The sequence below is a fragment of the Macaca fascicularis genome, chromosome 15 (genome assembly GCF_037993035.2).
Source record: "Macaca fascicularis isolate 582-1 chromosome 15, T2T-MFA8v1.1".
NCBI classification, from domain to species: domain Eukaryota; kingdom Metazoa; phylum Chordata; class Mammalia; order Primates; family Cercopithecidae; genus Macaca; species Macaca fascicularis.
Genome location: NC_088389.1, coordinates 116,685,699 through 116,699,119, shown reverse-complemented (window position 1 = coordinate 116,699,119; position 13,421 = coordinate 116,685,699). Strand labels below are relative to the sequence as shown.

General features: G+C 42.3%; 1 protein-coding gene across 2 annotated transcripts in view; it reads left to right on the top strand.

Annotated features, from left to right (window-relative positions):
* Window positions 1–9,722, top strand: part of C15H9orf153 (chromosome 15 C9orf153 homolog) — a 31,017-nt gene extending 21,295 nt beyond the window's left edge. For both annotated transcript variants that reach the window (XM_045373021.3, XM_065530766.2), the window contains exons 2-3: window positions 7,412–7,503; window positions 8,998–9,722. In XM_045373021.3, coding sequence (XP_045228956.2) covers window positions 7,438–7,503; window positions 8,998–9,507 — 576 coding nt within the window. In that variant the 5' untranslated portion in view covers window positions 7,412–7,437 and the 3' untranslated portion in view covers window positions 9,508–9,722. The remainder of the gene's footprint in view (window positions 1–7,411; window positions 7,504–8,997) is intronic.
* The last annotated feature ends 3,699 nt before the right edge of the window (window positions 9,723–13,421 follow it).

Below are 13,421 nucleotides of genomic sequence, written 5' to 3'. Positions count from 1 at the left end.
ATTATTTCCTCTTGTTCTTTGTATCATTGTTGTCATTTGTTTCATTTTATAATAAGCTGTAATTGTTTGAATACATTCTTGCTATTATATTTTGTTTTGTTTTTTATTTAGAGACAGGTTCTCCCAATATTGCCCAGGCTGGCCTCAAACTCCTAGGTTTAAGCAATCCTCCTGCCTCCACCTCCCAAAGTGCTGGGATTACAGGCATGAGCCACCTAGTGCAGCCTGCTATTATTATTTTGAACAAACTGTTATCCGTTTCATGAATTAAGAATAAGAAAAATAAACACTTTTATTTTAATCTTCATTTACTCCTTCTCTAATACGTTTCACTTCCTTATGTAGATCTGAGTTTCTTACCTACATAATTTTCCTTCTCTCTGAAGAACTTCTTTAACATTTCTTGCAAGGCAGGTCTACTGGCAACACATTCCCTCAATGTTTGCTTGCCTGAGAAAGTACCTCTCTTTTACTTTTTTTTTTTTTTTCTCAGTTGGAGTCTCGCCCTGTCACCTAGGCTGGAGTGCAATGGCACGATCTCGGCTCACTGCAACCTCCGCCTCCCGGGTTCAAGCGATTCTCCTGCCTCAGCTGCCTGAGTAGCTGGGATTACAGGTGCATGCCACTATGCCGGCTAACTTTTTGTATTTTCAGTAGAGACAGGGTTTCACCATGTTGACCAGGCTGGTCTCGAACTCCTGACCTCGTGATCCACCTGCCTCAGCTTCCCAAAGAGCTGGGATTACAGGCATGAGACACCATGCCTGGTCGTCTCTCTCTTTTACTCTTGAAGGATAATTTCACAGAATACAGAATTCTAGGCTGGTGGGGGTTTTTTTTCTCTCAACACTTGAACCATTTCATTCCATTCTCTGCTTCTTTGCATGCTTTTTGAGGAGAAGGAAGAGTTAATTCTTATCTTTGCTATTTATAGCAAATAATTATTTCTAATCTTCCTGTGGCTTCTTTCAAGATTTCTTTTCTTTATCTTCGGTTTTCTGCAGTATGAATATGATATACCTATGTGAAGTTTTTTGTTTTGGGGGTTTTATGCATTTAACTTATTTGATGTTCTCTGAGCTTCTTGGATCTGTGGTTTGGTGTACAACATTAATTTGGGGAAATTTTAAGTCATTATTGCTTCAAATGTTGCTTCTGTTTCTTTCTTCTCCTGGCATTCTCATTATGCATATGTTATACCTTTTGTAATCGTCCCACAATTCTTGGATATTCTGTTACCATTTTTTTCCAGTGTTTTTTTCTCTCTTTTTTTTATTTTTTTATTTTTATTTTTTATTTTGAGATGAGTCTTGCTCTGTCACCCAGGCTGGAGTGCAGTGGCGCAATGTTGGCTCAGTGCAACCTCCACCTCCTGGATTCAAGCGATTCTCCTGCCTCAGCCTCCCGAGTAGCACGTGCCACCACACCCGGCTAATTTTTGTATTTTTAGTAGAGAGGGGGTTTCACCATGTTGGTCAGGCTGGTCTCCAACTCCTGACCTCGTGATCCACCTGCCTCAGCCTCCCAAAGTTCTGGGATTGCAAGCATGAGCCACCACACCTAGCCTTTTTTGGGTTGATTTTTCAGGTTTGGAACATTCTGTTGAGATATCCTTAAGCTCAGACATTCTGTCCTCAGCCACAGCCAGTCTACTAATGAGCCCATCAATGGCATTCTGCATTTCTGTGACAGTGTTTCTGACCTTTAGCATTTCTTTTTGATTCTTTCTTAGAATTCCCATCTCCTACTTATATTACCTGTCTGTTCTTGCATGCTGTCTACGTTTCCCATGAGAGCCCTTAGCACGTTAATCATGGTTGTTTTACATTCACAGTCTGGTAATTCCAGCATCCCTGCCATATCTGAATCTAGTTCTGATGCTTGCTCTGTCTCTTCAAACTCTATTTTTTGCCTTATAATTTTTTGTGGAAAGTTGAACATGATCCTGTACTGGCTCTTCTGGAAGTTTCTGCCCTGTTCTCAGGGAGCTTCCTACTGCGGTAAGCTGCAATTCCCTGTATTTACCTGTCTGTTTCTGTTTCTCCAATTTTAGGTCAGCAATTTGCCCCCTGACCTTACCTCTCTGCCAGATCTAAGAAGAGTTGCTGGTAATTCCAAGCTCCTTGCATGCCAGAGGCGAAGCCACACTAGAAGTCCCATTGCCCATATGTCAATTGGGTTGTCTTTTAATTGTTGATTTCTAAGTGTTCTTTGTACATCTGGATACAAGTTCCGTGTCAGATGTATGATCTGTAAATATTTTCTCTCATTCTGTGATTGGTGTTTTTACTATTTTCGCTGCAGCACAAACGTTTTTAATTGTGATGAAGTCCAACTTATTCTCTTCTTCTGTAGCTTATGCTTTCATGTTATACCCAAGAAACCATTGTCTAACCCAGGGTCACAAACATTTACCCCTATGTTTTATTCTAGGAATTTTATAGTTTCAGCTCTCATGCTTAGTTCTATAATCCATTTTAGGTTCATTTTGTATAAGGATTGAGGTAGGGGTCTAACGTCATTCTTCTATGTGTGGATATTTAATTGTCCCAGCACCATTTATTGAAAAGACTATTTTCCTCCATTGAATTGTTTTGGCAACTTTGTCAGAAAATTGACTCACCATAATTGGGTTCTCTCTAAATAATTTTTAGCTTTTATTTCATTTCCTGTTATTTATGTTTTCCTTTTATATGACACAATAGCTATTCAACATTGTGGTTCTTTCCATTTCAACTTCAGTTCTACTGTTTTTATTTAGATTGTCATAAAAGAGAAAGAAGGACATTCTGTTTGACTAAATGGGGAATCAGAGTAAGCATAGGCTCAAAGAAAGAATGCACAGAAGCGCAGAAGATTGTTTCGGAAAAAAATGAGGCCAGCTGGCTAAAGTATAGAGAACATTTATGGCACTGTGGTAGCATTGAAATATGATTATTATTATTTTTTTTGAGACAGAGTCTCACTCTGTCATCAGGCTGGAGTACAGTGGCTTGATCTCAGCTCACCGAAACTTCCGCCTCCCAGGTTCAAGCGATTCTCCTGCCTCAGCCTCCCAAGTAGCTGGGACTACAGGGATGCACCACCTCACCCAGCTAATTTTTGTATTTTTAGCAGAGACGGGGTTTCACCATGTTGGCCAGGATGGTCTCGCTCTCTTGACCTTGTGATCCACCCACCTCAGCCCCCCAAAGTGCTAGGATTACAGGTGTGAGCCACTGCGCCTGACCTAAATATGATATTTTTAAATGATAGAAAAGTATTAGAAGCAGATTGTGGTTAGTCTTTGAAAGTTTGGTCACGAAATTTATAAACTGGATGGGCACAATGGCTCATGCCTGTAATCCTAGCATTTTAGAAGGCCAGGGCAGGTAGATCACCTGAGGTCAGGAGTTTGAGACCAGCCCGGGCAACATGGCAAAATCCCGTCTCTACTAAAGATACAAAAATTATCCAGACAGAGTGGCACATCCCTGTAATCCCAGCTACTCAGGAGGCTGAGGCAGGAGAATTGCTTGAACCCGGGAGACGGAGGTTGCAATAAGCCAAGACTACGCCACCGCACTCCAGCCTGGGTGACAGAGCCAGACTCCGTCTCTAAAAAGAAAAAAGAAAAGTGAGAGCTGTAAAAACTACACTAGAATTGATAATTTAGAAGCTGCTATTATTTTTAAGAATTCAATTTTAGTTCATCAGCCAGGTAGAAACTAAATGTCATTATACTGAAGATTATATGATGAAAATATAAATGTAGCAAGTTCAGAGTTAAAGAAGAGACAAGGGTCCAGGGTTAGTGGTAGGTTCACAGTTAAGAGAAGTTGTATTATTACCCCAAGTGGAAAAAAATTTACATATTTGCAAAGAAAGGAAGGAGCCATTGGGGAACATGGGACTGAAGACAAGAGAGTGACAGGAAGCAAGAAGGAAGAAAAGAGGAGTTGTTGGAAGGGAAGGGAGGATAACTGAGCGGAAATACTCCACAAGAGTTATGAGGAGGGGCTGGGTGCGATGGTACACTCTTGTAATCCCAGCACTTTAGGAGGCCGAGGTGGGCGGATCACTTGAGGTCGAGAGTTTGAGACCAGCCTGGGCAACGTGGCAAAACCCTGTCTCTACTAAAAATAAAAAAATTAGCCAGGTGTTGTGGCGCTTGCCTGTAGTCCCAGCTACTTGGGAGGCTGAGGCAGGAGAATGGCTTGAACCCGGGATCCGGAGGTTGCAGTGAGCCGCGACTGTGCCACTGCACTCCAGCCTGGGTGACAGAGAAAAAAAAAAAATTATGAGGAGGATAAAATATATCACCCTGGGTAGGAGAGAGAGAAAATTAACACTAGATGAGCAGAGAGAACTTTTTTCCTTCTGAGTTGGAGGGAAGGGTGAAAAGTTGGGAGTGAGTGCAAATGGAGGAGGGGATCGCACCCCCAGGAGTTTCTTTGAGATGCCCTTGCTCTTCACAGTACAAGGCAAATTTACTGTAGGAATTTGTGGGAGTAACGATGAAGAGAAGTGCCACAGAGCCCCTGCAAGAGCTCCACTTTACTCGCACGAATCTGTAAACCAGCCTTTGGCTATATTTCCATGACTTCACCAGGAACACTCTCCATGAGAGATTGGGTCAAAGGGCTGATCTAGATTTAGGCATTGACTTGGATCAAGCAAAGACTGAGGTTAAAAGTTTGCTGGTCAAGTCAACCTTTAAGTGTATAAAAGCATTTTTAGCTAGTGATCTGGTTCAGCATTCAGAATCCTGACACTTCAGTGACAGGGAGATGCACCCAACGGTAGTTTAGCAAAGAGGATTAGCAAGAATCTAAACTTCTTTGTGCTCCATTCCTTGTCATCATCGATACTATTGTAATAAAATGACATATTTCTTAGCTATTGCTTTGACTCTATGTATAGAGAGTTGCAAGATTGGCTATTGAAGTTGGACATTGTCTACCTGAATTGGCACTGCTGATTAAAATTGGGAGGTGGCAGGGAGAGAGAAGAGGGGAGAGAGGCGAGAGGTTACATCTTTCGCTCCTCTGAGGGAAGGGAGGAGAAATATGTATTACCCCTTGGTGATGGGAGAAGGCAGCCTTCCTGTGGTGGACAACTCTGAAGCTGTCTGAAAGACAATAGTAATGGTTGACTGGAAGACATTGACAGGTTTTAGATAAAGCACGTTAGAGAAATATTTTCCTTTGCAGAAACCATTTCCTTCCTTCGCAGAAGGAAAGCACAATCAAGTCTTATTTTAACTGCCTAGAGATAAACAGGTCTGTGGCAGGCATGCTGCACTGTATGTTTTTCTAGTCCTGTATGTCAACATAGTGATCTCAGTAGTGACAAATAGTGACAAAAATGTATTTGAGATTTTATATATACGTATATATGCATATATACACATGTGTATATATATCTCCATGTGTGTAAATGTGTGTGTAACTGTGTGTGTAAATGTGTGTGTAAATGTGTGTGTGTAAATGTGTGTGTAAATGTGTGTGTGTGGATCCATTCTGGGTGTTTCTACTTTGCTTAGGAAAGAGGAGAAACATAATTGTTTTCACTTCATCCCAAATACCAAATGAGTGTTTTTGGTTCATCTCAGGCACTCATCCCAGTGACCACAGCTGCCAGTCATGATACAGTGATACCCTGTACCTAGAAATATATTTTTCCTCCATATAGTCCCTTACCTACCAGTAAGGGTTTCACTGGAATAAATTAAGCCAAGAATGTGAAGTTTTATGGGGTTTATCTGTATTTATTGCTATATAACAATTCATCCAAAGCTTAGTGGTTTGAAACAACAATAATTTACTCTTTGTCAAAATTTTAGAGTTGCCTTGCTCGGCTGGGAGGTGGTTCTCCTCCATCTGGGATCGACTGAGGTTGCTTATGCTGCTGTAGTCATCTGGAGGCTCGTCTGGGACTGGGAGAACCAAGATGGCTTCATCTACATGCCTAGTGGTCAATGCTGGCTGCTGAGTCTGCATGGTCTCTCCAGATAGGCAGCCAGATCTCTCTACATGGTGGCTCAGGCTCCCAAGAATGTGTAGGAAAGCCGTAAAGCCTCTTAAAGCCTGGGTTCTGGCACTCACACTATGTCACTGACGCAATGCCACAAGCTACTGGTCAAAGTCAAGCATAGGCCAGCCCAGTCAAATGTGGGAGAGCACTTCACTGCCACTTACCAATGAGACCAGTTGTGGAGATTCCATGGCCATTTTTAACCTCTTGCAGAAGAATTAAACACAATTCCATCTGCAAAATACCTTATAGTATATCTGGCACAAAGCATATTTTTTCAAAATGTTTATTGTTTTTGTTATTATCATTACATATGAGCCTTTTCCTCCTGAATAAAAGACACTTTTTGAGTATAAGGAGGTGGGTGAGTTTTTCTTTAGATGAACTGAAAGTTGATCAGAATATGTAAGACAAGAAAATAAAACCATCCAGCTGGGCGTGGTGGCTCACGCCTGTAATCCCAGCACTTTGGGAGGCCGAGGCGGGTGGATCACCTGAGGTCAGGAGTTCAAGACCAGCCTGATCAACATGGTGAAACCCTGTCTCATACTAAAAATACAAAATTAGCCAGGTGTGGTAGCACATGCCTGTAATCCCAACTACTTGGGAGGCTAAGGCAGGAGAATTGCTTGAACCTGGGAGGCGGAGGTTGCAGTGAGCCAAGATCGTGCCATTGCACTCCAGCATGGGCAACAAGAGTGAAACTCCATCTCAAAAAAATAAATACATAAAATTAAAACCATCCATATAGGATTTGTTACACTAGTATTAAAACTAAATACACACGTTGTAGAAGAATTTGGGTATTTCAGCAAAATGTTCAGTTGAAATGTGACAAATTTGGCAGATGTAAACTAGGAAAAAGCAAATGAAAAATTTAAATTGTATTGATATGCTTTGAATTTGTGTCTCCACCCAAATCTCACATCAAATTGTTATCCCCAGTGTTGGAGGTGGGGCCTGGTGGGAGGTGACTGGCTCATGGGGGAGAATTTCCCCTTTGCTGTTCTCATGATTGTGAGTTCTCATGAGACCTGGTTGTTTAAAAATGTGTAGCACTTCTCTCTCCGCTCTTTCTTTCTCCTGTCCTGGCCATGTAAGACATGCCCTGCTGCTTCTTTGCCTTCCCCCAACAATTGTAAGTTTCCTGAGGCCTCCCCAACCATGCTTCCTGGACAGCCTGCAGAACCATAAGCCAATTAAACCTATTTTCTTATAAATTACCCAGTTTCAGATAGTTCTTTAGAGCAATTCAAGAATGGACTAATACACGTATAAAATTTTCAAAACGTCCCACTCACAAATTTCTTAAGATTTAAGAAGTCTCACCTCCCCCTTTGTAGTCGATCTGATTTTTAATCTTTGATTTTTGTCTTTTCTTATATTGCTTCTTTAGGAATTAGAGAATAAAATCCCAGCACGATGTTCCTCACTGGAGACACCAGTTCAGCTGAGGACAATAGAGCAGCCACCCTTCCTCAATGTTCAGTATGTACTTAACATTGTACAATGAGGGGTACACGGGGAGCTTTACGTTCAAGTATCATAAATATTCAAACTATTGAATGCACAGTGACACACTTGGGAGCCATGGGAAACACCAAAATGTCACTTTAATGACTTAACATTCTTAGTCACAGAGAAACGTAGTTCTTCCTAGGGCAGGTGGGCAGAAGTGCTGAGCTGTGTTCGTGATAGTTTGGTTACATAATTCGTTCTAAAGAGCCATTCACCAATGTTAGCTCACTTTCTTTTTGTTTTCTTTAGGAAAAGATGTGTTAACCAAAGAACAATCCAGCCCAATTTCCAGGCTGAAGGTTTCATGATATCAGTCCAAACATCGCACTATTTAACTCCCAAAAAAAACACTGGAAAAAAAGGCTATCAGCGCTAATATATTTACATATAAAATCTCCATATATGTACTAATTTCTAAAACAGTTATAAGACAGATACACAATTTGGGGTAAACTGACAAAACAGACTATTATAAAATATTAAACGCAATCCTCCTGGTCGCCTCTTACTTGAAGTTGGCATAACTGAGAATGCATCAGTATATTCCTGTACCACCTTGTAGCCGAGCTCATACTGGTTCCAGGGTCTGGACCACATGTGTAGCCTCAGTAGTCGCAGACTCTTGACCTTCTAGAAGACCTCCAAAATCCCTTCTGCTTTCCCATGTGTTAGCTCACTTTCAATGTGTTGCCCTTGCAATAAAAGTGACTAGGATTGAAAGAAAACTGTGCATTGGGCTAAACGACCTAAATTTTGGGCCTAACCTGAGACTATGGCCTCTTTGGCCTTCCAGTGTAATGGAAACCTCTTAGAAATGATAGGATTTGTAGGAAATACAGGATTTTAGATGGGGACAGGTCCTCTCAGGGATCTCTTACTGTTTTTTTTTTCTGCCAACAACTATTCCTAGATACTCCACGAACATAACCATTTGCTCTGGTCAAATATCCCAGTGATCAATGACTATTACAGCCTTCTCAGGACTGGATTCCTGAACATTCTGGGGGTTCTTTGGAAACCAGGATGAAGCTTTGATATCTAAGTCATCTGGCTCCCTTTCTTCCTTCAGAGAAGTATAGCATTGCTCAAAACAAGCAAAGGCCAGTCTCCCACAGCTGTTTCTCTCCATGGTCACTCATAGAATTTCAGAGTTGGAAAGATCTTCACGACTTTTGAGTTTAATTCTAAGTGCCTGATTTTATAACAAGTGTTTATAAGATGTGTCTAAATAATACATCTTTGGGGGAGTGAACCAGAGATTTGACCTCTCTGTTCTCTATTCCACATTGCCAAAATTGACCCAGTTTAGTTAGGCAAAGATATCTTCCAAAGATAAAAATGCTTTGTTTTTATGGTTATTTGTTGTCCTATGGTTATTTGTTATTTTTTCTAGGGTTTGTGGGTCTGCCAGAATATTACATTTTTGTCAGTCTCGTGACTTACCACTTTTTTTTCTGTCCACAGCTGCCAGAATTATATGCATGTATTGTGAATTTTAATAAGGAGAGCAAGAAATCAAATCTTCTACAAATGCATGGTACTTCACTTAATGAAGCACAGGAAGTACTTGCTAAAAACCTGAATGTCATGTCATTCACCAGGGGCACTGATGTGAGAAGAGATCTCCAACCTGTTATGAGGGGCACAGTGGTTAAAAAAGAGCAGAAGCGAGCATCCATGACTGAGCTCCTCCACAGCAGCTTACTGGCGGGCTCCCTCTCTCCCGTGGGGAGGCTCTCCAGGTCCCGGCAGAGGCTGTCACAGTGTGGGATCTCCCCTCCCAAGCGCACTTTTCCTTGTGAAATTCTCAGTGATCACTCGAATGCCTTGGCCCAAGTTACCGTACAGAAGAAGGTTCCAAGCGCCAAAGTCTTGTGCAGCCTAGGCATTTCCAGTGCCACCCCGGAAAAGTTCGTTTTGGAAGATAAACTTCATAGATACTTCTTAGTGGACCCAGGTAATTTAAACAGATGAGGTTATGTGGGAAAAAAGGAATGGAAATCTCACTGCAAATTTACTAGAGCAGAAATAGTCCAATACTGACCTACAGCAATTTTGCCATTCTGAGGTTCATGGCTGCTATCGATATGTTTACTTCATAGTGTCAATAAAATGCAGAACAAGCCTGGAAAACATAGAAAGACCCCATCTCCAAAAAATAAATAAATAAATAAAAATTAACTGAGCTTGGTGGCTTGTGCCTGTAATCTCAGCTACCCGAGAGGTTTAGGCGGGAGGATCACTTGAGCACATGAGTTCGAGGTGGCAGTGAACTATGATCACACCACTGCATTTCAGCCCCAGTGACAGAGAAAGACCCTGTCTCTTACAAAATGAATAGGTAAAAATAAAAATAAAATTCAAAACAGAGAATCCAGAACTCCAGGATCAAGTCTCAGATTCATTCTTAAAAGATGTATTGTTGGGCCAGGCGCGGTGACTCACGCCTGTAATCCCAGCACTTTGGGAGGCCAACCCGGAGGCGGGTGGATCACCTGAGATCAGGAGTTTGAGACCAGCCTGGCCAACATGGTGAAACCTGGTCTCTACTAAAAATACAAAAAATTAGCTGGGCATGGTGGCAGGCGCCTCTAATCCCAGCTACTCGGGAGGCTGAAGCAGGAGAATTGCTTGAAACCAGGAAGTGGAGACTGTGGTGAGCTGAGATCACGCCATTGCACTGCAGCCTGGGCAACAAGGACAAACTTCGTCTAAAAAAAAGAAACCATGAAACTTATGATGCTGAATTTTAATGAGAAGGGAGTGTCTTACACTTTAAGTCTCCATCTTATGTAAATTGAGAGAGGTAATATTTTATCATTTTGTTAATAGATTACATTGATTGATCAAATTGATTACATCAATTTGTGATGACCCTCTGAGGTAGTTTCTTGATTCAAGATAAGACCATTTTCACAGCTAATATTTTGACACCCCATTTTTATATTAAAAGTAGTGGGACAGGGCAATATGGCAAAACCCCCACTCTACAAAAAAATTTTAAAAATTAGCCAGGCGTGATAGCATGCACTGGTAGTCCCAGCTATTCGGGAGGCTGAGGTGGGAGGATAGCTTGAACCCAGGGGTTCAGAGGTTGCAGTGAACCAAGATTGTGCCACTGCACTCCAGCCTGGGGAACAGAGCAAAACTCTGTCTCAAAGATGGAAAAAAAAAAAAAAAAAAGTGAGAGGCAGAAGGAGCAGATTTAAAGGAATAGATTGATTACTGTCAGTATATTTGGTCCAAAGAGTTGGAAGAGTTTTTGCTGTAACTCCCTACATTGACATCTTAACAGAACCAAATGCAGGTTTCAAAATCCTTTCATAGAGTCCTACTTTGTGGGCTTTGGAGCCTAGGTAGTGGTGCAATTAAAGCAATCATAGGACTGGCCTAGATAATTCACAAAGTACACAAGTAAAGTCTGGGACCGGAGAGGAAAAATCATGAAAAGTTTTGAGATTCAATAAGAAGAACTAGTCAAAAACCTATTGAAGAAGGGTTTTGGATGTTTGATAGGGTCTTGAACATTTATGACTTTGCCATCCATAGGGGCCAAGTTTTTCTTTCTTCCTAATGTATGAGTTACCTGCTGCTTACCTAACTTCTGGAGGTCTCTGATGTGGTCTCACAAACTCTGTGTTGGAGTCTCTTCTCTGCCTCCTTATCTTCATTCCCTGAGATCCCAGAGGTAAATTTCTGGTACACGTCATGTCTATTCAAGAAATATGCCGGCTGGGCACGGTGGCTCATGCCTGTAATCCCAGCACTTTGGGATGCCAAGGTGGGTGGATCACCGGAGGTCAGGAGTTCAAGACCAGCCTGGACAACATCATGAAACCCCATCTCTACTAAAAATACAAAAAATTAGCTGGGCGTGGTGGCAGGCACCTGTAATCCCAGCTACTTGGGAGGTTGAGGCAGGAGAATCGCTTGAACCCAGGAGGCAGGGGTTGCAGTGAGCCAAGATCGCGCCACTGCATTCCAACCTGGGCGACAGAGTGAGACTCCGTCTCAAAAAAAAAAGAAAGAAATATGCGTGGAGTCAGGCAGGCATCTATGTGAAGGGTATCCAGTAATCCCTCAGGGGTAACTGGTATTGCAACAATTCACCTTCTACTCTCCTACTCAGTCCAGAAGAACTTTAGGATCTTGGTATTCCAAAGTATACTGAAGGACATATTCCTACTAGCACCAAGCACCGGGTGAGGAAAAGAGAGTGGGTGTTGCCGTTTTGTTCTTCTGTCATATGAGCTCCTCTTGTTCAGGCCAAATCCTGTAGAATCATGTAGGTGAGGAACCAAAAATAACAGAAAACCAAATAGTGGTTATTTTTCTTACATAATTAGAAGTCTAGGGGCACGCAGACAAGGGTCGGAACAATGCTTTTTTTTTGAGATGGAGTCGCGCTTTGTTGCCCAGGCTGGAGTGCAGTGGCTTGATCTCAGCTCACTGCAAGCTCCGCCTCCCAGGTTCAAGTAATTCTCCTGCCTCAGCCTCTTCCATGTAGCTGGGACTACAGGTGCCCACTCCCATGCCTGGCTTTTTTTTTTTTTTTTTTTGTATTTTTAGTGGAGACGGGGTTTTACCGTGTTAGCCAGTATGGTCTCAATCTCCTGACCTCATGATCCACCCGCCTCGGCCTCCCAGTGCTTTTTATCTCTCCATTTATTTAATGAACACATTGTAATTATACATATATATGGAGTACAATATATGTTTCAATAGATATATATGTTGTATAGTGATTGAATCTGTGTATTTATCCTGACCTCATGCACTTACTATTTCTTTGTGGTGACGACTTTTAAAAGACTTCCTTCCAGCTGTTTTGTAAGATACCATATCTTATTGTTAACCATCCTCACCTTATTGTGCAATAGAACACCAGAATTTATTCTTCTTATCTAACTGTAACTTTGTTTTCAATTACTTATTTATTTTAATTTTATTATTATTATTTTTTGAGACACTGTCTCCCAGGTTGGAGTGCAGTGGCACAATCTCAGCTTACTGCAACCTCAACCTTCTGGGCTCAAGCGATCCTCCTATCTCAGCCTCTCAAGTAACTGGGACCTCAGGTGCATGCCACTACACCCGGCTAATTTTTGTATTTTTTATAGAGATGGGGTTTCATCATGTTGCCCAGGCTGATCTTGAACTTCTGAGCTCAAGCGATCTGCCTGCCTTGGCCTCCCAAAGTGCTGGGATTACAGGCATGAGCCACCACTCCTGGCCCATTTTACATTTTTTTGAGATGGTATATTGCTATGTTGCCCAGGTTGGCCTCAGACTCCGGGTCTCAACGACTCTTCCTCCTTCAGCCTCTCCAGTAGCTAGGACTACAGGGGCATGCCACTATGCAGGGCTTCTTTGTGTGTGTGTGTGTGTGTGTGTGACCGAGTCTTTCTTGGTCGCCCAGGCTGGAGTGCAGTGGTGTGATCTCGGCTCACTGCAAGCTCCACCTCTTGGGTTCACGCCATTCTCCTGCCTCAGCCTCCCGAGTAGCTGAGACTATAGGTGCCTGCCACCATGCACAGCTAATTTTTTATTTGTTTGTTTGTTTGTGTTGTATTTTTAGTAGAGACGGGGTTTCACAGTGTTAGCCAGGATGGTCTCGATCTCCCGATCTTGTGATCCGTCCGCCTCGTCCCTCCCAAAGTGCTGGGATTACAGGCGTGAGCCAACCCACCTGGCCACAGGGCTTCTAATTATAACTCTGAACTCACTGACTTCTCTCTCCCATTCTCCCCTCCCACTCCCTACTCTGTCTCTGGTGATCACTGTCTGTGGAGCGATGCTTTCAAATGTCTCCAAGGACCTGGGCTCTGCCATTGTTTTGTGTGTAGCCTTTGTTTTCACATCCAAAAGACATCTTCCCCCTCGGATGC